Source organism: Antedon bifida, chromosome 11, assembly GCF_963402885.1.
Source record: "Antedon bifida chromosome 11, ecAntBifi1.1, whole genome shotgun sequence".
NCBI classification, from domain to species: Eukaryota; Metazoa; Echinodermata; class Crinoidea; order Comatulida; family Antedonidae; genus Antedon; species Antedon bifida.
The window spans coordinates 9,741,532-9,769,392 of NC_136236.1; the positions used below are offsets into that span (position 1 = coordinate 9,741,532).

Sequence of the window (27,861 nt, forward strand, 5' to 3'; positions counted from 1 at the left end):
TTACTTTCTTCACTTGATTTCCCACTGACCTCACTAAAAAGTTCAACAGATGAATCACATTCACTAAAAAAAGAAAACACATATAATAATACATTTATTTAAAGGCATGTTAATCTGACCAACAATGAAGAAAATAAAATTAAACTTACCCATCTTCTATGCTCTTCAAATATTGTACAGCTTTGTTCACACTTACAGAATAATTTAAAAAAAACTAACTTTCTCAGCAAACTTGCATCAAATAAATTGTTGTAGTTGCCATTACACAATTTGTTCATTTCTGTCACAGCCTGATTAGTTTGTTTGCTAGAATAATTCCTCACTGTAAGTAAAAAACTGGTAAATGGGTCCATTTCTAATAAAATCATAATTATGAAAATCCTTACTTTTTTGACAGATTAATAAAGCAGAAGACTGGCTGTGCTAAAATCATTTTATGTAAGCCAATTTGTTTAATATGCAGAATTATTTAATTTGTTAATTATTTAGACCATAAGTTATTCTTGCTACCAAAACTATTAAGTGGGCAAAAAATCCTGTTTTAGCTTATGTTCTATCCTTCCTCACAAGAAGAACTACAATTAGCACTTGTTTTTTTAGTATTAAAACAAATTACCTAAAAACTATGCACCTTTTTTAGGTGCTTATCCAGTCTCATGATATATGCATTGCACACCCCACATTTCTTTAAATTATTTTTAGTTGGGTTAGCTTCTCTCTTTCTATAATTATAAATAAATTACCATGTTGTGTAAATAATTTACAAAAAAAGGTAGTTTGTAAGATAAATCAAGCTAACGTCTGTATGTTCTCATTATTAGATGGGTTTATATTCTACAGGTTGGCAAACATAATCTCAGTTACAAACAAATTATTTACAGGGTGGTTATGTTTTACATAAAATTAGTTTGTCTTACTTTTTTTTAATTGCTGACAAAAATGCCTTTCTGCAAACGTCACTCACTCTTTTATGAACTTGTTGTTCCTCACAAGAAGAACTACAATTAGCACTTATTTTTTTAGTATTAAAACAAATTACCTAAAAACTATGCACCTTTTTTAGGTGCTTATCCAGTCTCATGATATATGCATTGCACACCCCACATTTCTTTAAATTGTTTTTAGTTGGGTTAGCTTCTCTCTTTCTATAATTATAAATAAATTACCAATAATTTACAAAAAAAGTAGTTTGTTAGATAAATCAAGCTAACGTCTGTATGTCCTCATTATTAGATGGGTTTATATTCTACAGGTTGGCGAACATAATCTCAGTTACAAACAAATTATTTACAGGGTGGTTATGTTTTACATAAAATTAGTTTGTCTTCTTCTTCACTCTCTTCTACTTCTTCACTGCCCTTTTTCCATGCATCTTCTTCTTCACTGTTGTCTTGTTACTTTCTTCACTTGATTTCCCACTGACCTCACTAAAAAGTTCAACAGATGAATCACATTCACTAAAAAAAGAAAACACATATAATAATACATTTATTTAAAGGCATGTTAATCTGACCAACAATGAAGAAAATAAAACTGAAAACAAAAATATACAAATACTCAAAAGTACATAAAAAACGTACAAGTATAGTTTACTGAAGTGTGTCTCTTTTATTTATTAGTGAAGAGAAAAAAGTAAAGTGTAAACAAACTACATTTTATTTATTTTGTTGTGGTTAATAACAATTCTACTTTCTTACCTGCTTATCTGTAAAATCAGACATCTTTATTGCTTTAAAAAAAGTTAATACATTGAATGTTATACATGTTTTTGTTTTAAATGAGATAAAAATTTTGAATAAATGTAAATTTACTCAATTTTCCATCATTACCCTATCGAAGTAGTGTAATCTTAACCTAATCAAGAAACAAAATATGAATGATACTATGCTGTATATTGTTTAGATATACTGGATTTAGTTTTCTATCTTTTAAAAGTTTGAATTATTGACTAATTATTGATAAAATATGTTAACTTTCTTTGAATATTGAATTAATTTTGTATTCCAGACACTGCAGTCAAAAAAACACTGGCAATCAATAGAGCAAGCTCTTGGTGGCGATATGAAACGAAAAAGATCAAGGTACAACAAAAATTAAAAGAAAAGTAATAGCCAACCGAAAGTGTGATGTCAGACAATGATTATTTGGGTAGTATAATGTAAACGTTTCTGTCATTTTTATTATCGTTATACTTTGTGGGGTTTTTTTTAAGCCATTTTGAATAACTGTTTATCATTTTTCAATAATCCAATCACAGCATTCAATTAACCAAAAAATGGAAACCCTTGAGAATGTGTGGCTTTCAATACATTTTATTGGTAGAGTTAACTAGTAGAATATTCTATGAAAAAGAACTACAAACAAAACTAAGATAAATACAAATATGTAATTTATTATGTTAGGGCATGTAAAAAATAATGTTTCTCGTCCGGGTTTTGAAAAAAAAGGAGGATAAGGAGCTTTTTACTTTTTATTTTTCAAAATGGGCGCCATTTTAGATTTTTTAACAATTCCTGGTGTTTTTAGGGCAACATAAAATATTAAATATAGAAAATAACAGACATTCACACAAGAACTGAACTTTATGATGTTTTATTTGTATATTCGGTAACTTGTATTTAGCAACAACATAAAAAAGATATACAGTATATCAGTAAAAGATTCTACCAAAATGTTATATCTGACCATGTAGAATAGAACACTGTATGATGCAAACAGTTTCACTTCCACAGTAAAAACACAAGGGATCATTAAAGATGACGTAGTACGGTGCTTCGATTGGGGAGTCACATATTAGTTCGTTCATTGACAAATACAACATCGAAGATGGAATCATTCTCATCATCATCATTTGCTACATCAAGGAAACAGGTACCACATGAGTACAAAATAAAGTCCCACAATGGTCCAACTCACTCCCAATCAAATTAATTTGACGGATCCATTAAAACCTTTTCCACTGTAATGACGGTACTGTAATGACAGTACTGTCCGTCTTCTCTGGTTCATAATTGCTGTTAGCAAGTTAGCATACACAAAATAAAACTGTTATTCCAATACCTAATGTTAACTTGATGAAACATTAGTTTTTGCAGAACAGTATGTTACAGCTAATTTAGTGACCTACCATCTTTGCATTATTTGATCGATGTGATGATGGAGAGAAGGGCATTTTGTGGCATTGGGCAGCACGATGTATCTTAGACGGAACATGCAATTCTACAGCAGGGGACACTTCTTCTTTGCCATACACATCTATTTTCATATGAAACAATAATACAGAGAACTAATACAATACATTGTTTGAATAAATCTGTAGAAGCACTTGTTAAGACTGTGAAAGCTTGTCTGTGTATCTAAATGATATTAATAAATCCAATAAAGGTAAAACATGTTGAGAAGCAATAATCGAATGAAAGATGTTTAATCTTAAAAATGATGAATGTTTGCATGGCGAAGTAATATTATATAAATCTTGCATTACACCACATGGATAGTTCTGTAAAGAACTGAGAGTTTCTCGATGTTTCGATCAATATACTTTGATCGTTCTCGGGAGTAAGCGAGTAAATTTCTCACTCCTGAGGACGATCAAAGTATATTGATCAAAACATTGAAAAAAACTCTCAGTTCTTGACAGAACTATCCATGTGGTGTAACGCAAGATTTATTTATATAATAATGATGGTCTTACCTTAAAATGTTTGTACTTCTCATAAGAAACTGGAAAGGGGAGGTGATGTAGCTGATTAAACACATCTGGGGTGGTCCTTGGCACACCACACACACAGCCAACTAGTCCACACTTCTTAACCTGAAAGTTTCGTCCCTTCAACTGTAGCCTTGAAAATACATTGCCAAGAAGTATCTTAAGACTGTCCAGGCATACCACCCTTTTATGATTGAATGCTGTGTTCGTATCGCTATGCACACGAAAACCATTGTTGTTGACGTGCGTGCCTAGATTTCAAAAGCACTGCAGCACCTGATTTCCACTCGATCACCACATGGCCACATGCAAAACAAAAATCTACGTGCTTGATGCAGGTTGAGTGCCCTCTCGCTAAAGGATCCAGAGCAGACAATGGCCTAAGAAGTGGGTTTTTTAAGGGCAGCTTTGCTTGAAGGTTCACCCCACATTTATGATGTATTGTCCCCCAAAAACATGAGAAATGAAGATTAATTAAATCAGACTTTGAATGGGTTATTTTGTAGTTTTAATAAACTTCTGTAGAAAAAAAAACCAAAACAAATTGTTTTCACTTAAATTCAACCAAAAACCCATTGGCTGGCAGCCAATTTTTCCAGTTAAATAATTTATTTATAAATTCTAATAAAAAAAAAAAAATATGGCATATTCAACAACAAAAATGTTTACTAATACGACAGGGAATGTTCTTGTCTGCTGTTGACCCAGTAAACATATCAGCATGGCTCAAATGTTTTGCTTTGTCTGTAATGTTCAGCTGGTCAGGATCTGCGAATTCACGCCTCGTCTCCGTTGTCAGACATACCTATGAGGTGATCCTGAACTGTCCTATGCTAAATACATCATCTCTGTCACGGTCAGCTCCGTCACATTTCCCAATGTTTCGTTGTGACGGCTATGACTTTTTGTTATTGCCAGGGCCTTTTTTGTTGTACATTTTGTTTTGTATATCTTTATTATGTTATTACATTGTATATATCTATGTGACTCTGGTCAAAAACATATTCAAATCATATCTTGAAGTAATTTCCGTCACATGATTTTTGAGGTTCGTCATATCCGTCACGGTTTCATCTAAGTCACATGGATATTTTATCCTTTTAAATCCTAAAATATTTCAGTAATAAACGCAAGTATGTGGTATAATTGAAATATATACAATATTCTTCTACTATGTCAATAGTTAGTAATATTAGTTCATCAGTGACAGTCATACTATTTTCTGAAAATTATTATTTTTTGGAATAGTAAATGGTTTTGAACATATGAAATCATACTAATAAATGTTATAACAATCATTTTTTTTTAATCGAGAAAAAAATACTGTATAGTATAAAAGAATTAATAATGGAAATCATTTTATAATTCCTACAGTAACCCGTTATTTTTTCTATATTTGTATATTCCATAAATGTGACGGATATATTTAAATCATATTCATAAAACGTGTTCCTCCTCTCTCCAGAAGTCTTGTTTTTGTTATTTACTTTAAAAAAACTGTGCCTTGAGAGCCTTTAGTCTATATACCACCTATTGGCGCGTTTTGTCCACACCAAATTCGTGGCATAAAAAATAAAATTACTAGGCCTAAGGTAGGTATGTTAAAGAAAAATAAATGTTAGTTGGATTTCAATCATTTTTATGTCATTTAAATATTCCAGCTTTCGGCGTCCTCATCGTATGTTTCGCCTGGACCCCAATATTGAATACGATATTGTGATTTTCCTCTCAAAAACTTCTTGCCTCTCCCAGAATAGACAGTAATATCTTTTGTGCTTTCTTCATACCATGCATGCTGTAGAAAGCCTTTGAGTTCACCAGCTAGGATGATAACAAGAAATTACAACAATACATAAAACAAAATACTGTGTAACATATAACGAACACAGTATATCAACATAAAACAAATCAACAATTAGGAAAGCATTATAATATTAACCAATAAGTAATCAGGTTAATATGAATGGACAATCAATAAATTCAACACAAAAAATAACACCGAGCCTAAACCCAGAAACAATGCAAACAATTTTACCTCAAATCCTTACTATTTACAAGAGGTTATTAACTTTTTTAATATAATGCATTTAACAATCTTACCCCAACTCTATCAAACCTTTAAATTAAAAGGAAAAACATGTAATATTACTCTTTTTTTGGCCATCAATTCTTAACTATTTACAATGGGGTATTTTACTTGATTTGTTTCAATATAGTGTATTATTTCCAGCACTTAAATGCAGCCACTATAAACAAAATAATGAATCTAATACTAGTGTCAAAACAACTGGCGAAGTATTAAGCATTGAAAGAAAATATTGACTGTTATTCTTTTTTGACCATCAATGGGGTCATTTATTCTTTTCAAAAACAAATCTGTACTATAATGGACACACAGTCGTAGTAGGCAAATCTAACCGTAGGCTGAAATTTTGTCGAGTAACATTTTATTAAAAATATTCGGCAGATGGTCTGCTGTCCTGTTCCTTTATGGCTTTAGTGTTACGCTAGCGACCGGACAGGACAACAAACAAACACAGATAAACCATCATTGGATGGAAATGTCATTTATTAAAATGACGAATATTAAATCGTGTATATTGGTAAAACATAGATGACATATCACTTCTAGTATAAAACTTAATTATATTACATAATATAAGTTATGTCATCTGAAACCATAAATCAAATACTGCATAACGGATATCAGTAATCAGAATATTTAAACAAAGTATTAAACATGGAATTGGCTGTATACAAGACATGAGTCTGGGTGTCAGCGCCAAAAACCCAGCCTTGGATGGGTTCCCACCCAGACCAAACGAAAACCACGGACCTGACCCTTTGGCCTTATGAACTGAACGATAGCTTTAGCATCAGTTCGGTGTGCAGTACCTCCCACTTCAAGGAGCGTCCTTGACGGGCTCTTCTGAATTGTTCATCGTATGCTCGCCATGCATTGTTCTGTGCGGTAATTGACAACTCCAAAATGTTGTTCGCATATTTTAAAATGTTAAAACATTTGGGAATTTTTCCAAGAAAATGGCTGCATAGATGTGGAACGCCTGTTGCCATTCTAAAACCGTGAGCGGTTTCCGTTTTTGGTCGCTCTCGACTCGCACTTGGTTTCGCATTGGTTGGGGAGCAGAGACCTTATTTCGATATATTGATCGTTCCAAATTTTAGTTTTGGTGGGAAGCGGAATGTCCGACCCCAAGGCAATAGTGTCCATCATTGTCAATTGACACCCAGTTGACGGCTCACCTTGGAGAAGGTCGCTGATTAAAGGGGTAACCGCTTCTTCCATCGCCGATCTCCCTCTGGTGAATTAGTAGCAGGAGGCGCGTCGGTCGGTTTCTTCATCTGTTTTGCTACGGCCTCTGCCAATTTTTCATAGTCGATATTAGCTGTTAGTTGTTCCGTTGTGGTTGGTTTTGGTGCCGCTGACCGGCGGGTGGACTTTGATTTCGGCATTTTACCTAGATAATAGTAATTAAAGAACAAAAAAAATATATATATATAAAGTAGTTGCGGGTTTATATCCCGTGGCAACATGTATGATTCACCCATCGATTTGCAAGTAACCTGGCGGCACAGCATAGCTGGTAATTACCCAGGTAAACATCCAAACATGGGTGAGCCAACCAAATAGAAATATAATTAACATGGTATAAAAAGCTATATAAGCATAGTATGGTCGTCCCCACCACTTGGCCTGGAGGCACAGCATAAAACTGCTGGAAGTTACCCAGGACCGATAGTTGGTGGCTACGTTATTATAAATAAAAATACATTCGGCGGAGAGTAAAAAACTGCCAATCGATATGGCATAGTATAACACCAACCGAAGATAAAATGGCCGACCATAAGATAAAAAGCCTGGAGGCACAGCTAAAATAGCTGGAAATTACCCAGGAAAACCATGTAAGTTGGTGGTTAGGTACCGTAATCATAGGTAGTAGACTACTAAGTAATAGTAGAAGAATGATAATTATATAGTATAAAATAATATATCTATATATATATATATAATATATATATAATAGTAGTAGCAGTATTATTGCATATTCTTATAAAAAATATCATCAATAATTTTTTTTATATTTACTATGTAGCGATTATCTCGGTCAGCTAGGTCGTTTTCTCCAAGTTATATAATTACAACATCAGGCGACACAGGCCAAGCATATAATAAAGATGGGTATTGATGAAGTTTAAGACCCCTTCTACATCTGTAGCCAATAACAAAGTTGTGCCCGAAAAGGCATACCGTAATTGGCATGATACCTTTATAAATTAAAACAGTTACTTACAGAAACGAGGGAGAATGCGTAAAATACAGTTGAATTCTGAAGAAATCACGAATAGTTAGGATGTGATACGAAAAATTACTCTCCAAATATATAATGACAACGATGAAATGGAATTTGAAAATTGAGTTTTGACGCAGGACGTAGGTTTAGTCTTAATTAAAACAAAGGAGAGGATTAAACCACATGCGCCGCCGCTTATAAAGCCCCTCCAGCGATATGTTATGCATGACTTGGCAAATGAAACACCCTCTATCAGGAATTACAATTATACCTGTCTGCTAAGTGACACAAAACTATTTTCCTATATGCTTCGGAAAATTCTCTTCTTTCCCCACATTATGAAAACTGGACCATGAACTGATCGATCCTCAATACATTCAAGCATAATATAGGAATGTATCATCTCATGAACAAGTGTGTTATGGAGAGTCCCCATGTTATGTTATCTGGGCTACTATTTATTGTAAGATCAAGCTGAATGAATGAGGAGATGCCTTCAGAATCTTTTCTGCAATGTAAAGCTTGTGTCACTCCATAACACGCCCGCTTACCCTTAATTGGTGCAACAAACAGATGGTCTTCTGGTGGGGGTAACTTTCCAAAAAACACAGTAGTGTTGACATAGTTGTACAGTTCATACAAGCACTTCAAAAGTTCTACACTCTGCTTGTTTGATTCCATTCTAGCTCGTTTTCTTGGAACTTCAGCCAGCTCTTCAAGTTCAATGCGTTTTCTTTATTTTTTTTGACAAGCATCACACAACCACTTTGCTTGAGTTTCCACATAATCCTTTGCACAGTCAAGATGACATTTTCTGTTGCAGATGTTGCACACAACCATACTATGAGTATCCGTCCTTCTACAGTGGCAGTGAACTGGCATTTGCCACATCTTTGCAAACTTGGGAATGGATCTCTCTGCTTAAACAGCAAACTGATGTAGATTTTTGTTGACCAAAGCATTCACCAGATTCTCCCTTAGTACCATGTCATTGGCTTCAAATGTAATGTCCTCTGGATTCTGACCACTACACAATGCAGATGCAAATATATAATAGCATATGGCCTAGCTCCCACACCTCTCCAGTGTAGGATAGCTGTTAAAAGTAAGTAACGAAGCTTTATAGGCATGTGGTTTGGTGGTTTTTATTAGATTAATTATTATATAGGCCTATAAGCCTAGGCCTAAAACTTAAAAATGATAGCTAAATAAATAACTAGGCGGCCTCTACTACTAGCTAGGCCTAGGTTAGGCCTAAAGTAGGGCAGTCTAGAGGCCTAGGCTACTTGGCCTACAGTAGCCTCTCGGGCGGGGGCTAGTCCTAGACCATGCCTAGCCTACTTACCTGGGCCTAGCTAGTAGGTTAGGCATAGGCCTAGGCTTATAATTAATATAGGCCTAGCTAGGCAGGCTAGGGGCCTAGCCCTAGTTTTTATTATTAGTTATTACAGTAGCTGGGTATTATTTAGGCCTACCCTAGTAGTAGGCCTATAATATTAAATTCTTACTCATTATTTTTAATTATAGTTACAGCCTACATGATGTCATGGAGGGATAAAATAAGTATAAACATGAAAGAGCACCTCTGCTCTGATCAGCAGCAATGAAGATGTTCAGAAAAGGAGAAAGAAATGTGACCACATGTACCGTAATACTCTAGTAGTATATATAGGGCCTACTATATTACAAGCTGAGGAAAGGGAGAGGAACATACTTTAAAGTATGTGAAGCATGTGGACAAGGTAATTTGAATGTCAATAATGTATTGTATGTTTCTCTTCCTATTTCATACTTTTTAAGATAATCAGGTGAAAATGTTCGGAAAAGGTGAACCAGACATCAAGAACACTGTTTCAGATATATGGGGATAAGAAGAGAATACTGTCAAAGATGTCATCATTAGATACTTTTAGCAACAGGCCTATTGTTGGTTTGAGAAGAGATGGCCACATTCTATTTAAGGTGCAGAGACTCAGAATTCAGCAGTTGAATTGAATAATGTAATGTTTTAAAGTTGAATAAAATTATACCAAGCCTAATCAATATTTTTTGTATTTTAGTGATTTTTATTTGTGCACCTTTTTAACAGAAATTTGAATCTTAGAAGAGCATTATTGAACCTTTTATTAGGGTGTAAAGTTGCACCTTTATTTAGAGGTTGAATTTTGCTCCTTTGGGGAGCTGCTATTGTTGCATTTCGTTTGCACCTTTTAGGGTGGAAAATTACACCTTATATGGTGCAAATGTGAACTCCAAAGGAGCATTATAGCACCCTTTATCAGGGTTCAAAATTGCACCTTCCGTCAAAGGTGTAGTTGTGCACCTTAAAGGGAGCTGCTATTGTTGCATCGGTTTGCACCTTTTTAGGTAGAGATTTGCACCTTTTTTTTTTAGTGTGTAGGCCTAGTAGTACGTACTTCTCAGATGCCTGTTTACTCATATACTAGTAGTCCGAGTTCAAGTCCTTTTTTACACAAAGCAATATTTATAACAATATTATTAAGATGGTGGTGTATGATAAAAACATTTTAATATGCACAAAATAGTTTTCCCATTGTGTCTGGAGAGACCAAAATAATAATAATAATATATAGGCCTAGGCCTAGTAAAGCTTAGTACCAAAGGCCTAGTATCAAATAGGCGGAGGGAGGCGGCCTACGTAGGATACGCACGGGGGCGGGGTGTGGTAGGCTAGACTGATGAGGAAGGAGGAGGAGGAGGTAGGCTAGGCAGGCTATAATACTGTACCTTTTTGACTTGCAATGCTACACAAATATGAAATATTTCAACTAAAGGAGCTACTATGATAGGGTATAACAAAGGTGTAATTAATAAATATTAATCACAACGAATAACTCTATGAATTTATCAAGAACACCTACGGTTTGAATGCGTTGTACGTCGCCGTTAGCCGGGCGGCCTAGAATTGCTGTAGTCTGGTTACAAATTTAAATCAAGGCGGGAAAGAGATGCGTTAATTGTCACGCGCACGCAAGTTCCCATGGCGCGCTGCGTGCTATTTGCACAAGCACGTTTAATTACTAATTACAGGCCATACTAACGTGTCTAATTACAACTCCCTGGTGTGATTCTGTTACTCTGGAGTACTAATCTTAGGCCTATGTCAAAATAATATAAACAAAATAGTAATTTTAAGGGTTTTTAAGGAAAAAATCCCATTCCATAAAACAATGAATGCTTAAAGCTGTCGTCAAGACAACCACTTTCCGCTAGAACTTCCCACGCCTAAAGAGTCGAGTCAGTTTCTAAATATAGATCTTGGTACCTGCTCTACAGTTTACACAAAGAGATGCCGACAATTAAAAAGCCGTCCGACAAGCAAGACCACGTGACTGTGTCAATAAACTGAACGAGGAGACTGCTGAATTCCTTTCTATGTTGACACTTTCAGGCTTATTCCATAAAACAATGAATGCTTAAAGCTGTCGTCAAGACAACCACTTTCCGCTAGAACTTTCTACGCCTAAAGAGTCGAGTCAGTTTCTAAATATAGATCTTGGTACCTGCTCTACAGTCTACACAAAAGAGATGCCGACAATTAAAGCCGTCCGGCAAGCAAGACCACGTGACTGTGTCAATGAACTGAACGAGGAGACTTTCTATGCTGACACTTTTAGGCTTATAATTAATATTCGAATAAAATCAATAGCCTAATTTTGCAGGAGGGGTGTTTACTCAACGGAAGCGTTTATTTTTTTGGTGTAATAATATCAAGAAGTGATAAAACGCAGTAAAACTTGTATCAATATGCTTGGTAAATTGTAGATGAATGATTCTACTACAAATAGAAATGTGTTGTAATATACAGATATTGCCTGCTTAGAGGTGAAATATATATATATATAATTCCCCGAGAACATAATATCATCCCGAGGGGATGTTAAATCTTATATTTTACCGATATAAAAGGCGATATCTGTTATATTATATAGCCAAGAACAAGTCTGCTGGGTTGGGTGAAGCTAGGCTAGGCCTCCTATTCTATAGTATTTGTATTGTATGTAAACAAGCCTCCTGCCTAGACACCTTACCTTGCGAAGAATAATATACAGATAATTACTAATTAATGATTCCTTGGCAATAAAATATTCACTTAGGCCTAGGTCGTTTAAATTAACAGAAGAATTTCCATCAATAAGCCTATTAATAATAATATTATAATCAGGTAGGCCGAATAAACAATTCATCGTCTTCTCTTCGAGGAGCCGAATCACCGGATGTTCAGCGCGTACTAGTTACTAGGTTACTACCGTGAGTATTGACCAATCACAAACGGTGTTTCATCACATTTAGGGAGGACTAATAACAAATGAGGGCGCTATGTATGCATAGTTTAAATAGTTTAGATGAATAATTTCTTGAAGCAACTTCCGTGGCGCAGCGGTGGAAGCGTTGTCTTGCGATGGAGTGACAATTCCACCCGAGTTCAAATCCAGTAGTATTACTGAAGATGAGGTGTTAAATAATGATATAATAATGTGATTAACTATAACGATCAAAGTAGCCGTGGCGGCGCAGCAAAAGGTGTGGTAGGCCTACATAGTATTTAGTAAACTGTCTTTAGAATTAATACTATTGTAAAAAAAGATGCACGGCTGGTTTGATCATTAGTACATATTGTATTTAAAACAAAAATAACTCAATTCAAAGCAAAAACAACATTACACCTAATAAAATAATAACTTGCCGTCTGTTACGAATTACTGTATTACACCCAATGAAATTAATACACTGTCGATTTCGAAATTAAGACGCACCAATGTTACGCTAAATATTAAGTTTGTGAAAGAGAAGTCCAAATCCCGTCTCAATCCTAAATTGATGGTTTCGATTACAAGGACAAATCCCACTAATCGATGGAATCACCAAACAAATCCCCGCCATGATAGCGCTACATGAATTCATGCTGAGCCGATGATGGGGACACCAAATTCTGCCTATCCTTATCCCGTCGTAGCGGCGGGATCCCGAACCAAAAAATCCCGGTTGAGCCACAAACCAAATGACCGAATCCCGCCATCCCGAATTTGCGATATTTTCCCGATCCCGACGGGATGGCCGATTCTCACCGGGATCCTGTGATATCCCGAATTTGCGATCTTTTCCCGATCCCGGGTTGATGGCTGATTCTCACCGGGATCCCGTGATATCCCGATTTTGCGATTTTTTCCCGATCCCGGCGGGATGGCCGATTCTCACCGGGATCCCGTGATATCCCGAATTTGCGATCTTTTCCCGATCCCGGCGGGATCCCGAAGTTATTTTTTATGGGGGTACGTGTCACGAAGAGCGAGGCATCTCTCCACTGTTGCCTTAGTAAATGCTCTGAAGGATCCATCTTCAGATAGATTTTCAACTACATGATCTTCCAAAAAATATGCATGTTCTGAACAATTTGAACGAAAGTGTGAAATGAAGATTTGAAATATCCTGATCACCAATAAATAGTAAAGAATCCCATGTTTCATATTACCATAGTAGTAGTGTGCTACGACCTTTATGGGTCACCGTCTCGAAATAACATATCACGGGTATACCATTGACAGATGCAAGATACAGATATAAAACTACAGAGGTAAGTCGAATGTATTTATCTATTTTATTAAACTGCCTGAACTTAGAAAGTTTAACACTAACAATTATGAATGCTATTCTTTTTTTCCCAAAAATCATGAAATAAACACTTTCGGAATCCATTCTTACAAATCGAAACATATTAATTTTTAATCAAAATTGTTTACTAAGTTTTTATATAATTTCAACCAATCACACCACTATATATTTAATTAAAAGCATACCATTAATTTTATTTTAGAAAAAATCTTCTTTAATGATCGTCATAGATGTGTGACAGCTCGTATGCTCCTTCGTCTCTGTTCATGGTGTTTCTTTCTTCTGATCCAAATGGATCAAATGGATACTCTGGCTGACTCTTTGTCTAAGATCTTTGTATTGTCCCAATCTGGTATATGGTTGTTGATTACCATGTGATCCGTAATAGCAGACTTGTGGATCGTTGCAGATGTTGAAGCACGGGCTGCTCTGGTACGGACACCTCCTGCTGTGTTTGTGATGATGTCTGTTTTGTGTTCCGATAGTCTGGTTTGAAATGGCCTGCCTGTTTCTCCTACATATATTGCACTGCAATTACTGCATCCGACCTGGTACACCACTCCGCTTGTCTCCTCTTTCCTGATTTTATCCTTTGGGTGGACCAGCATCTCCCGAATTTTGTTGAAAGGCTTGTAGTAGGCATTAATGCGATGCTTTTTGTATGGTGTTCATTTCTGTTCTCTTTTTCGGTGGTAACAACGTTTTCACATCTCAATGTACGGACCACACTTAATTTATGTTGTAATGAGTGATGAGAGTTGAAATTAAGGTATTGATTAGTGTGAGTGACTTTTCTATAAACAGATGTAGTGATGTTGCCTTGTTCATGTACTGTGATGAGCGTGTCTAGAAATGGTATAGTATTGTCTGTCATGAGTTCGTGAGTGAATTTAATGTTACCCGAGGGGTCTATGTTGTTGATGTGATGGTTCATAGCATTGACGGTGCCTTTGGGGATGATTGCTTCTCCAGAAGCGAGGCTTGATGTCAGGTGTGGCACTCGAGATAGCTTTCTCCTCCACACATTCCATGTATATATTAGCGACCAGAGGTGACACAGGACTGCCCATAGCCATACCAAATTTCTGTCTGAAGACGATATTGTTAAAAGAAAAGTATGTGGTGGTTAGGACAAATTCTAATAACTCTATGATGTTGTCAACGTTCAAGTTTGTTCTTTCTTTTAGACCTCCATCCACAGACAATCTTCTTCTTATAATGGTCAGCGCCTCCTTCACAGGTGTTTTTGTGAATAATGATGTAACATCAAAAGAAACAAATGTTTTGTTTGGGTTCAGCTGAATATCTTTGATGTTATTAACCAATTGCTTGGAGTTTTCTACATGGTGTTCTGTATTTCCCACCATGGGTATTAGTAGATCTGCCAAACCACGGGACAGGTTATAGCAAATAGACCCTGTGTAGTCTATGATCGGACGCAGGGGCCAATTAGGCTTATGTATTTTGGGAGTACAGTACAATCTGGGGTAACCTCCGCTGTGGGGAATAATAGATAATAGATCAAAATGAATGCAAAAATAAAATGTGTGTATAAACAAATAAACAAACCGATTGTAAGACATGCAACATCAATATATTTACAGCAAGAATATTGCCACATGTCCTCTTTATTAATTTACCTGTGTATAATAAATTAACCTCGAAGCCAAAAGTAAAAGGAAATAAACATGTTGAACTGTGAAAAGTAGTATAGTATGTAAAATACAACTTTAAATTTACGCTTCTTTCATTTTGCTCCAGTCTTCTTGCACACATCATTTGGATCATCGATGCGATCATCTTCACTAAACCAAGTTGGAAAATCCTTGTAAAAGTCCACACCCTGAAATGGAAAATAACCAGTTACAGTAATTTGACAGCGATATTTCTTTTCGTACATAAGTTGGAGACCCTTCATGAAACGTCACAAAATAAACATGAATATCCATTAATCATATCGATGGTGTGACGTAAGAATTGAGCTAACTACAATTCGCTAATGCAAACGTTTTCTATCGAACCGTTTATATACATGTCGATGTATGGTGTTCGAATCTCATGAGCAACTTCTTTTTACTTTAGAGAGAGAGAGAATATTTAGATGGTTATGTTTAGTTATTTAGGAATTAGTTTGGCTACCTTTCACATAAGGTGTCCCCAACTTATGTACGAAAAAAAAATCGCAGCCGAGCCCTACAGTACACCAAAAACAATGTTCAGTTTTTGACTGATACTGTGATTTTGTCTCAATATACCGAAATAAAATTAAAATAAACAAAATAACATCTTACAGAAATGTGATTGTAATCCCGATCTCTGCAGTAGTTGTTACGTTTTCCATTGTAGGATACATTGTTTAAGCCCCCTCTTAATACGACAGGATCCATTTCTGATAACCTGGCGTATATACACTCAGCGCAGTTGTGCATCATTTACTATAAATAAGAGAACAATATTATGACAATCATAATAATAATTCGTATTGCCTTTTTGGCATATATAAATCTTTCAGTAAAAATGTACCCAGAAATTTAGCCGAATTGTGAAAATGGAAAGAATTTTTGTTCAGCAATTTTTTTTGGGGAGGTGTATAGGAGCTATATTTTTTCTGAATTGGTTCATCTCACTAAATCCATAGCCAAAAAAAGGTATCCTAAAATTAGTCACGAATCTCATGAAAATGACTACTATATTTTAAATTTAACAGAACAACATTCGACATGCAATTTATCAAACAGCATTGCAACAAATACTGGTATGTGACAAATTACAATGTATCTATAAGAAAATTATTGTTATAAATTATTGTTATTAGTACTTACAACATCTTATATATATTACAAACGTTTATATTTAAAAAATATTATTGCCACTTATACAAGAACAACGAGTGATTCCTGGAGCATTTACAAATTGTATAAAATGAAACAAAAGCACTGAGAAATCTTGAATGTCAAATTTAATCCGCGATAATATAATTCCTAATTGTCAGCGTAAATACACATCGCAAAAAATGTATTATGTCGTGAGATTTTCTCGTAGTTTAGGCCTAATAATAATAAATATAAATGAGAAATAAGTAGAATGCGTGTTACTATACTGTTTCTACTACTAAACTCCTACATAACATTTTCGCTGTTGGTAAAATGTATATAACATTTCACATAGTAAAATGTGAAGGTTGTAATTAAGTTCACTCTGTGATGCAAAGATTTCAACTGGGTAAAATATTGCGTCATGTTGGAAATGTAACTCATTATTTACTCGTGTAAATATCAATTGAAAAATTGTATTTAAAAAGGTTCAGATATAACATTTTCTGTTTAATATTTGTTCATATAATATGAGAAAGTCAGCCTAGATTTTGAATGTTTGGACTTGTAACATTGCCCACGGGTAATGTTTTGTTGGAATTTATGTTCTATTATCAATAGAGATATTTATTTAACAAAATAAAAGTATGTTACCGGATTTTTGAAATTTAAAAGTCAACTGATGAATAACTGAATGAAATTTTGAATTTATTTGCATAGTATTAGTGTTGTATTTTGCAATTATTATTTAATTGGTATTTAAATGGGGTTCTTTCTTTTATAAGCATTTGCTTCTTTTCTTTGTTTAAACCAGTTATTTTTAATTTGTTGTCATATTGAAATTTTCATCGCTCAAAGGAAATGAAAGAAGTTGTCATTGTCTTGTTTCTTGAATCCATGGTTGTAAAGGTACTTTGTTAACAATAAAAATCAAGGTGTTTGCGGCAATTAAATAATAGGAACTTAACTTACAGACAAATAGGATTGACCATTGCTGACCCATCCAACCACTATATCAGATCCAGGCATTCCACCATTAGGAGAAAAACCAATCGTCACATAACCCGACGTATAAGCACTGATTTCAATGAAAATATCATCTTTATGAATTCGTCATTTTAGCTTAAACTCATACTCGGCATTCATAACAACCTGATGATCCTCTTTGATGGAGTATTCAGTATTTACTGCCGCAAAGTACATACAAATACAAACGATTGTTTTTACACCAATCCCATACATAGTTAGGTCTAGTTTAGAAATAAACTTCAGAATTGAAGCATTCACTCTGTGAACTCACTCGCAAAAATGTCATTCGTTGTAAGAACATTAGTGTGATGGTGTAAACTATTTTAATATGAATAGTGTACTATTGGAATTCTATTATCAAGATCTGAATATTATTGAAGATATTCAGACAATGCAACTGTTGAGTGCAGACGTGTTGTAAAACCGCTCCCGTCCTTCTCGGCGCCAAGCTAGTTTTTATTATTTGTCACTATTTAAGCTTATTTAAGCTTTGGCAATTTATTAAAGAAGACATAATGAATGACAAAAAGGATAAAAAGCCTGAAAGAAAGTCTATGCAAATTAAGTAAGCTGGACAGCATAGAAGAACTTTTACAAGGTATTGCAACCAGGCTGTCTACTATAGAAGAAAAACAAAAGCAATTGGAAAAGGATCAGAATGAAATCAAGGATATTACTAACCAACTCGAGGTAGGAGTTAACACTTTAATAAGCGATCTAGATGAAACTAAAAGTAAAGTTGAAAATTGTGTCAACAAGGATACGCTACTGAAGCTAGAAAAAAGGTTAGATGATTTGGAAAACAGATCTAGGCGAAATAATATTGTTCTATGGGGTGTGTGTGAAGGCTTGGAAAACTCTTTGGACTGTACTGAAGTATTTTTAGATATAGTTAAATCGATTTTAAAAATTGATAAAGAAATAGAAGTTGAACGAGCGCATCGTAGCCCCATGGGAAAATTAGCCTCTGCTGCAGCCGCTACCAGATCATCGCCACGCCCTATACATGTAAAACTCCTTCGGTACACGGACAGGGAACTAGTTCTTCGCTCAGCGCCGAAAGCATTGAAAGGTAAATATTACCATGAAAACACGGTGTTTATTACCGACGATGTATCCGCTTCAGTTAGAGCGGATAGGGCAAAACTAAGAGCTGATTTAATTAAAATACGAAAAAGAGGACAGTTTGCTATAATCCCATTTACTGTTCCAGCATACATGTTAATAAAGGGTACTGATGGTAAACTAAAGAGAGTGTACCCTAATGAAGTAAGTGAGACCAAGAAGTAGACTTAACTTATACTGTACTGAGATTAATTTTTGTTGGCGGTGAGAGGACTACCGTGTTTCCACTCTTTGTATTGAAGAAATAAACTTTGTTTTTTCTTATAATGACGTTTTTGAAAAAATGTTTGTATTTGTGTATTTATTTTAGTCTTTGTCTCAGTTGGGCTTACGTTACTTTAGTTAAATATGCCAGTAACCTGGTATGCAGGATTTTATAGATTCCTATCTTGAGGAGGACCTTTACATTAATTTAAATAACAAAAGTGTGAAAAATGCAGTAACACCGTCTGCATTTAATGCGTCTTACAGCACTGTGTTCAATCATGTATTCACTGTAACACACATAAACGCTCGTTCCCTTAAAAAAAAATTTGAAGAAACTCGTTTGCTCTATGAAGACACACTGATAGGCAAATTTAAAATTATTGGAGTTTCAGAGACATGGAAAATAGACAACCCAGAATTATTCCATTTAAATTCTTATTCTCTTGAATATAACTGTCGGGAAAATAGTAGAGGCGGCGGGGTTGCTGCATATATTCACTCTTCAATTAAATATAAAGTTCTTCCCTATACTGTTCCAAATACTGAATCTTTGTGGTTAGAGGTTTCAGATGGTAATAACTTTATTATTGTAAGTGTTATTTATAGAAAGCCAAACACTAGTATACATGAATTTCACAACGGGTTAATAAATGTTCTTAATTCTATTAAAATAGATAAACATCAATGTAATCTGCTAGGAGACTTTAATATTGATCTGTCCAAATCGGACGATGATAAGTCGATAGATGCATTTTCTACAGCCTTAACTTGTATTAATTTAAATCAAATCATAACCGTTCCTACTAGGATTACGAAAACGTCATCGACAATTATAGATCATATCTATACTAATGTTGTTAGCAATTCAATACATTCTGGTACAATCGCATGCGATATTTCAGATCATTTACCTACATTTGCAATATTTGCTAACACTAAGTATACAGGAAACGTTAAGGGTAAAATTAAGTATAGAAACTACAAATATTTTGATGAACAAAGATTTATTGATGAACTATCTCTTATTTCTTGGGATGCAATTTACTCTTGTAATGAGGTTGATGAAGCATACGAGTTATTTGTTTCATTATTTAGTGATTATTGTAATATTCATGCTCCAATGGTAGAAAGATTTTCAAAAACAAAAAACAAACCATGGATTACCAAATCAATTAAAAAATCAATTAATAAAAAATATAAGTTGTATTCAAAGGTGATTAAATGAGGACATGAAATTAGTAAAGTATCCATATATAAGAAGTATAGAAATACGTTAACAAAAGTACTTAGATTAGCTAAAAGAAATTACTATACTACTTTACTTTTACACAACCAGAATAATTCCTCGAAAACATGGCAAACTATCAATAATCTTCTTGGAAAAAACAAATCTAATCATAACCTACCGGAAAAATTAATAATTAAACACGATAATGGTAATGAAATAGTTCAGGATACTCCCGAACAAATTGTAAATACCTTTAATCAGTATTTCACTAACATCGGTCCCAACCTTGCAGAGAAAATTGCATCTACATCAATGTATTCTGATTTCTTGACAAATGTTTCAGACAAATCTTTCTTTTTAAACCCTACATGTTATGACGAAGTTCTTCACTTATTAAAAGGTATTGATATTAGAAAATCAGCGGGATATGATGATTTACCGGCTAAATTGATTGTTATAGCTGCAAACGTCATTGCAATGCCGCTATCCTACATTATTAATTTATCATTTACACATAGTCGTTTCCCCACTGCTTTGAAAGTAGCAAAAGTAATACCTCTATTTAAGAAAGGTAATACAGATAACCCCGGTAATTATCGTCCAATTTCCATTTAAACACCAGTACGGTTTTCGTGAAAAATATAGTACAAAATTATCCCTAATTAATCTAATTAATAATTTTCTTTACCAAGTTGATAATAAGTCTTCACTAGGTATATTTATTGATTTTTCTAAAGCCTTCGATACAATTAATCACCAAATTTTGTTATCCAAATTATATTATTATGGTATTAGAGGGCAACCGTTACTTTTGTTTACCGATTATTTAAAAAATAGATCCCAATTTGTTTTTTCGAACGGTCAAAGCTCCGATCAATTATCAATTCAATGCGGTGTTCCGCAAGGCTCGGTTCTTGGACCCACTCTTTTTCTAATCTATATTAATGATTTACCAAATTCTTCCAGTTTTTTTGAATATCGTTTATTTGCTGACGACACTACCTTATATCACAATTTTGCAGGCAGTAATATTAATTTGTCTATGGTAAATCATCATTTAAAAAAAATATCAAACTGGTGTGACGCTAATAAATTAACTGTTAATTTAGTTAAAACTAATTATATTATTTTTTGTAACCGATTTAAAACTATTAATAAATCAAACAATATTTATTACAAACATGTTATGATTAAAGAAGTCAATGAAATTCAGTTTTTAGGTGTTAAATTAGATAAACACATCACATGGAAGAGCCATATAAACTTTATTAAAAATAGGATAAAAAAGAAATCTGGAATTCTGTTTAGTTTACGCCATACTGTACCCCGTAATATTTTACTTATGCTTTATAAATCATTTATTCAATCAAATATTACTTATGGTTTAGAAGTCTGGGGTAGCACGTATAAGTCGCATCTATATCCTATTTTACTTGTCCAAAAAATGTGTCTTAGATGTATAACTTTCTCTGATTTTATGGCTCCATCTTCTCCATTATTTAAAGATCTGGGTATTTTAGACGTTTTTAAGTTGTTTGAATTAAGTATAGTTAAGTTTGTTCACGACCAAATTAACGGCAAAACACCACATCAAACAATAGAATACTTTTATTTAATTACACATAATGCTAGTACCAGATTTAGTAATAGATATAATTTTGCAATTCCGAAAGCTCGCACAGATGCTGGTAAATTTAGAATTTCTTTTAATGGAGCTCAACTTTGGAATAATTTACCCTTAGTTATAAAATGTACCTCTTCTAGATTTAAATTCATAAATGAAGTTAAATGTTTACTTTTACAAAAATATTAATGTTAGCCCTTGTTTACGTTATTTCTTTTATATAGTTGCTGTTTCTTTCTTATTGAATTATTGTTGATAGATGAAAATGTATGCATTATGACTAATTTATTTTTTGTGACAGGAGTCAAACCTTGATTAGCGAAAGCTATTTTTGGCTCCTTTTCACACACACATACATATTGTATTGTATTGTACTATTTATGTATGATGTGAATAAAGTTGGTATTATTATGTTATGTAAATATCATTTTTGAACGTTATTCCGAACATTCTTATAACGTTAGGTAAATGTTCTTATTAATGTCGTATAAACATTATACATGAAATGTTATTATGAACGTTCTTATAACGTTAAGTAAATGTTATCAATAATGTTATGTAAACACCATATATTGAATGTTATTGCGAACGTTCTTATAACGTTAGGTAAATGTTCTTATTAATGTCGTATAAACATTATACATGAAATGTTATTATGAACGTTCTTATAACGTTAAGTAAATGTTATCAATAATGTTATGTAAACACCATATATTGAATGTTATTCCGAACATTCTTATAACGTTAGGTAAATGTTCTTATTAATGTCGTATAAACATTATACATGAAATGTTATTATGAACGTTCTTATAACGTTAAGTAAATGTTATCAATAATGTTATGTAAACACCATATATTGAATGTTATTCCGAACGTTCTTATAACGTTAGGTAAATGTTCTTATTAATGTCGTATAAACATTATACATGAAATGTTATTATGAACGTTCTTATAACGTTAAGTAAATGTTATCAATAATGTTATGTAAACACCATATATTGAATGTTATTCCGAACGTTCTTATAACGTTAGGTAAATGTTATTTGATGTTATGTAAACATTATACTTGGAACGTTATTTTGAACGTCCATGTAACGTTAGGTAGATGTTATCAATAACGTTATGTAAATAAAAAATTTTAAACGTTATTTTGAACGTTCTTATAACGTTAGGAAAATGTTATAATGTTATGTAGGCCTAAATAACATATTTTTAATGTTGTTCCGAACGTTCCTATAACGATATGTAGATGTTATCATTAACGTTATGTAAATATAATTCTTAACGTTATTTTGAATGTTCTTATAACGTTAGGACAATTTTATCGATAATGTTATGTAAATAACATTTTTGAATGTTTGCCAAACGTTTTTATAACGTTAGGTAGATGTTATAAAACGTTATGTAAATATCATGTTAACGTTATTTTAAACGTTCTTATAACGTTAGGAAAATGTTATCAATAATTTTATGTAAATAACATATTTTGAATGTTATTCCGAACGTTCTTATAACGTTAGGTAGATGTTATCAATAACGTTATGTAAATATAATTTTTAACGTTATTTTGAATGTTCTTATAACGTTAGGAAAATGTCAATAATGTTATGTAAATAACATTTTGAATGTTTTTCCAAAGTACGGACCGTGGACCTAACATGAGGTTTCACGGTATCCTTAACCTTACTCTTACGTTTACTATATAGCCCCCTATAACTATCATATTTTTCAAACTCCCTAATAGCTCTGGGAATAGTTGAACAGTGCTTGTGCATGACGTGCCTACCTACTTCTGCGTCCCTGCACCCAATACAAAACCTAACTACGGCCTGCTCCTGGATCCACTCCTTGGGCAAATCCTTAAACGCCTTTCTAGTCAGGGTTAGCACTCTATCTCCCTATTCCTCTATAGTCTCTCCCTCATTTTAGCAGTCTCTAATTTAGCTTGGAGGACTGCGGGGAGCTCGTCCTCATTAAAGCGTCGGTTGAAAGCTTTAATGATCTGCCTAAAGCCCATATCAGCGTCCATTTCTATTAGATTCACATAGAACTCAGCCGCCGCTCCGTCTAAACACCAAGTAAGGACGTCCTTACTTTCATGGTTTGTGAGTTCCTGTTCATCTATAAATGAAGCCAATCGGCGCTTAAAAAAGGACCAGTTGTCTCCCCTCCCCCTAAACGTTAGAGACCTACTAGGTATATCTTTTTTACGCATCCTCCTACGTTCTAAAAGACACTGCCGGCCTTCATAGTGCCTGTCTATGTCTATCAGACTCTCTACTCCTGCTACTATCAGTATCAGGACCATCTCTACTAAGGTCACTATCGCTGGTCGATGGGGATCGACGGCGAGCCCTAGTTTTAGACCTAGCGTTTTTAGATAGTCTCCTGGGGAGTCTTTCCTCCTCGTCCTCCCTAGAGCTAAAACACGAGTCTAATGTTATTGGAGATGGCTTTTTGATGTAGCTCCTACGTTGTGTTGACCTACTCTTACTTCTATCCGGGTCAGAACGCCCAGCGGAGGTGGACGGCATATAAGCCCTAAGCCCACCTTCGAGATGACGAGGATCACTAGCAGGTCCTGCAGTATGATACGTACCTGGTACGTCTAATAAAGGAGTAGCCTGGGGCGATGAGAGGACGTGGTATCGACCACTATGGCCCCCGTCATTTTGTACCCTGTATGCCCCTTCTATATCTACAGGTTGTGCGACCTGCGACCCCCTTCTGGCCGATCTATTTTGTTTTTCCACTAGAGGTGACACATTATCAATCATCTGGCCTACGCCTCCACCTAAACTCGGATTCGGTTGAAAATCCAGGTAGTCAACTAACCTGGCAGTACCGGCTATTCCGTGTATCTGGTGAATATTAGAGGACGTAATGTTGCCATGGGTAGCCCGCCATTTATTTATTCTAGTTGCTCGTTTCTTCCCTACATTAGGGACTCCATGAAGGTCTTGCACTGGGCAAAAGTTAACCTTAACCTTATTAGACATGATCTAAAAATTGCCTCTCTTCTATTAAGTTGTTATGCTCCTAAATCTAGTTACAGTGTATGACAGATGTTATTAAGCAAAGAGTACGATACAAATTAAAATACCGCCAGACGTAATAAAAATTACAGGCCCAACAGTAGAATCAAATATCGTCAATGCAGTAACACACACACAATATTGCAAAATGGCTGTTGGAGATGCAAATATAATAAAATATTTCACCAGCAAACCTGCAATGAAAAGCAACTAGATTATTCAAAAAGACGTCGATACAGTTAACAACACTTACCACTAAACCTTCCCCCGATGCAAAGAAAGGAGAGCGATAATGCCACTGTGAGGTTAACACAATATAATACGCACAGCCAGTATAATTTCTCAAGATGAAAAACCTGACTGACGGACGAAAAAAGATGTTATCAAAAAAAAACAATCAAGGTTAAAAATTAGTGGTGCCACTCAGTTCAACGGCCACGCCTAGTACCCCACCAGGTGATACGGCCTAATAAACTGCCCACTAATACTTCAACTATAGCAACAAAAATACAACTCCCGGTACGTATCGACTACCCCGTCGATACGCTAATCAGCAAGTATCCAAATGCCACAATACTGCGTGATTAACTTTACCGGTATGTTATACCTTCAATAAATATACCAACTTCAATAAACTAACAAATGCACCGTAAGCACAAAAAGTTAATATGTTTCGGAGGACGAAATACTTCGCGATCAACCCGATCACGTTAAGAATGCTACGGACTTCACTAAGGCCTTTGATCGAATTGAACACAACACCTCAATCAATAAAATCATCGACATTGGAGTCCGTGGGTCAATCGTCCCTTGGATTTGCAGCTTCCTCAGCTGCAGAGAACAATGTGTAAAATATAACAACTCCCTATCAAGTGCTATCACGTTAAAAGCTGGTGTCCCCCAGGGGACTAAACTTGGTCCCATTGCATTTCAAATCATGATCAATGATGCTGTTAAGGGTGCTAAAACGAATGCTTTAAAATACGTTGATGACCTATCTGTTTATGAAAATCGTAAGATAACACAACCAGGTCACTTGCAGCATGATCTTAATGAGTTTCATGATTGGTGTAAAAGGAATGTTATGGACCTGAACCCTGCTAAATGCCAGGCACTACAAATATGTTTTAGTAAAAGGAATATTCCTGAAAATAAAATTTATATCGGGGGTAACGAACTAGCATTTGTCACCCATGCTAAAATACTTGGAGTCACGTTACAAAATAACTTAAAATTTTAGTTCGTATGACAAAGCTCTCAAGGTCTGTAACATCTCATCCCTCACGGATAGGAGAATAGCTCACAGTCTCAGATTTGCCAAGGGAATATCTGAGACTGTTCATTCTGCTGATCTTTTACCGGTGACACGGTTTGAAAGTCATGGGAGGTTGCTCCGTAATAGTAATAACATTTCACAATTACCATCCAGAACCGCCCGTTTTAGTAACAGTCCAATCCCTTATTTTATCCGCCTGCTTAACGCCTGATCTTCACTCATTTTTGTATCATTTTTTTTTTGTATGTTACAAATTTTGTATATTTTTATTGGTCTATGTACATGCATGTAAAAGTTACCCACAATCTGGCCTTTGGCCACTAGTGGTAACTTGTGGCATGGTGGCGTTTTTTTGATGTTTTATATGAAATAAAGAATAAAGAAAGAAAGAAAGAAAGAAGAAGCAATCAAGGTTCCCGCCTCTCCAAAAAAAATATATATTCCGAGCTTTTGCTCGCAGCGCCAATGTTGTGATTTTAGGTTGGTGCTGGAATGGCCTGAAAGCTACTAGGCTTACCTTAGTCAGTCCCGCTTGTCCTAAATCACACAAGATCCGAAAGCAGTAAATCCAAATATATTGGTCAATTCCGGTTACGTCCGTTTCTCCTTGGTTCCTGCTTCGAATAGACCGGTTCGGGCGGCGTCGAGGTCCCACGTTAACATTTGCATACCCCCTGTATGCAAATCAAGCTATCGGGGCGACGGCCTCGTTCGGTCGGAGGGGTGGTCTGTTTACCCAGCGGGCGCCGTTCACAACACTTCGTCCTCTTGAATTATAACTGACTGAATACGCCGCGCGAAAAATAAATAAATATAGACCTATAAATATTTAATAATAACAATAAATAATATTGATGTATCCCCAAATGGCTTAGAAACTAATGTAAGACATTTGATTCGGCATTTAGATTATTAACAAAAGGGCCTTCTGAACAATGTAAACAATATACTACAGTACTGTATATTGTCATAGGTAAGGAATTTCTGTTACACGTGACAACAACAATTGAGTCACCACAGTACAGTACTACCTTTATAATCGCCACCGCAGTAGTAGCCAGGCTCTTAAACTTAGATTAAAACATTCATTATTTGCGAATTAATATTGGTGACAAAGAAATGCAGATGGCATTCTAAATTAACTGTTAAAAAGGTTTTTCATTATAAATAATTACACGTAATAACTTACTGTAGAGTCGTTTGTTTAGTGCGATCAGGACCAATGAGGACCAGACTCAGACAATGATCGTTGCCGATAAGTATGCCTCGCACCTGGACGCCACTGGAGGTAGTGGTGAGTGGCCTAGGCCTAGACTGAAATTTGGAAACGGATCATGTTGTAAATCGGTAAAATTATTCTTATTACCCGAAAATTCTACTTTTTATTGTTTTTTTATCATATACCTGCTGGCAAACTTAAATACTGTAGATTCAAGCACAATTATAGAAAAACAGTTTACTCTGAAATCTGAATACACAAATACAAACACAAACAGGTTAGCAAAAGTGCAAAAGAGATATGCTGGACATATTTCAGACATATTTGACAGACAGAAGAGAACGGTTAATTCAAGATGTGACCGTAGTGGTATACAACAGTTCATGTCTGAATGTCAGCCATGCGATACATCAGTTGTTGAGCCCTGTGTAAATGGTGACATAGCTGAGAATAGTACATCATTATGTGATTTCCAAGTAGAGGGGTATGGCAGACTGGAAGGATGTCGTTTTGTTTGTGAAAATCCTATTAATTTAATCAACTGTTGCGATGGATTTTATCTCGTTGGAAATACCTGCTATGGTTAGTATCTTCCATTCCAATTACAAGAAAATAATCACTGTGACATACGATACTTACCATAGACTAT

General features: G+C 34.9%; 2 protein-coding genes and 1 long non-coding RNA gene across 4 annotated transcripts in view; 1 reads left to right on the plus strand and 2 right to left on the minus strand.

Annotated features, from left to right (window-relative positions):
* Positions 1-5,257: 5,257 nt before the first annotated feature.
* LOC144856040 (uncharacterized) lies at positions 5,258-7,680 on the minus strand. The gene is made up of 2 exons (XR_013614899.1): positions 6,974-7,680; positions 5,258-5,530 (listed from the first exon to the last, which is right to left on the minus strand). It is a non-coding gene; the product is annotated as an uncharacterized LOC144856040 (long non-coding RNA).
* A 6,015-nt stretch (positions 7,681-13,695) lies between these two features.
* On the minus strand, positions 13,696-26,747 carry LOC144855869 (uncharacterized). Of its 2 annotated transcripts, XM_078713821.1 has the most exons (4): positions 26,511-26,747; positions 15,948-16,091; positions 15,397-15,499; positions 13,696-15,153 (listed from the first exon to the last, which is right to left on the minus strand). In XM_078713821.1, the coding sequence occupies exons 2-3, from the start codon at positions 16,086-16,088 to the stop codon at positions 15,404-15,406; spliced, it is 237 nt and encodes a 78-aa protein (XP_078569947.1). In that variant the 5' UTR covers positions 16,089-16,091; positions 26,511-26,747; the 3' UTR covers positions 13,696-15,153; positions 15,397-15,403. The 2 variants fall into 2 exon arrangements, with proteins under 2 accessions (XP_078569947.1, XP_078569946.1); XM_078713820.1 differs by lacking the exons at positions 15,948-16,091; positions 26,511-26,747 and having other exon boundaries at positions 15,397-15,484.
* Positions 26,748-27,167: 420 nt separating this feature from the next.
* The window catches only part of LOC144856399 (stabilin-2-like), a 56,045-nt gene continuing 55,351 nt past the window's right edge, over positions 27,168-27,861 (plus strand). The window contains exon 1 of the mRNA XM_078714401.1: positions 27,168-27,794. Within this exon, the coding sequence (XP_078570527.1) occupies positions 27,236-27,794 (559 nt within the window). The 5' untranslated portion in view covers positions 27,168-27,235. The remainder of the gene's footprint in view (positions 27,795-27,861) is intronic.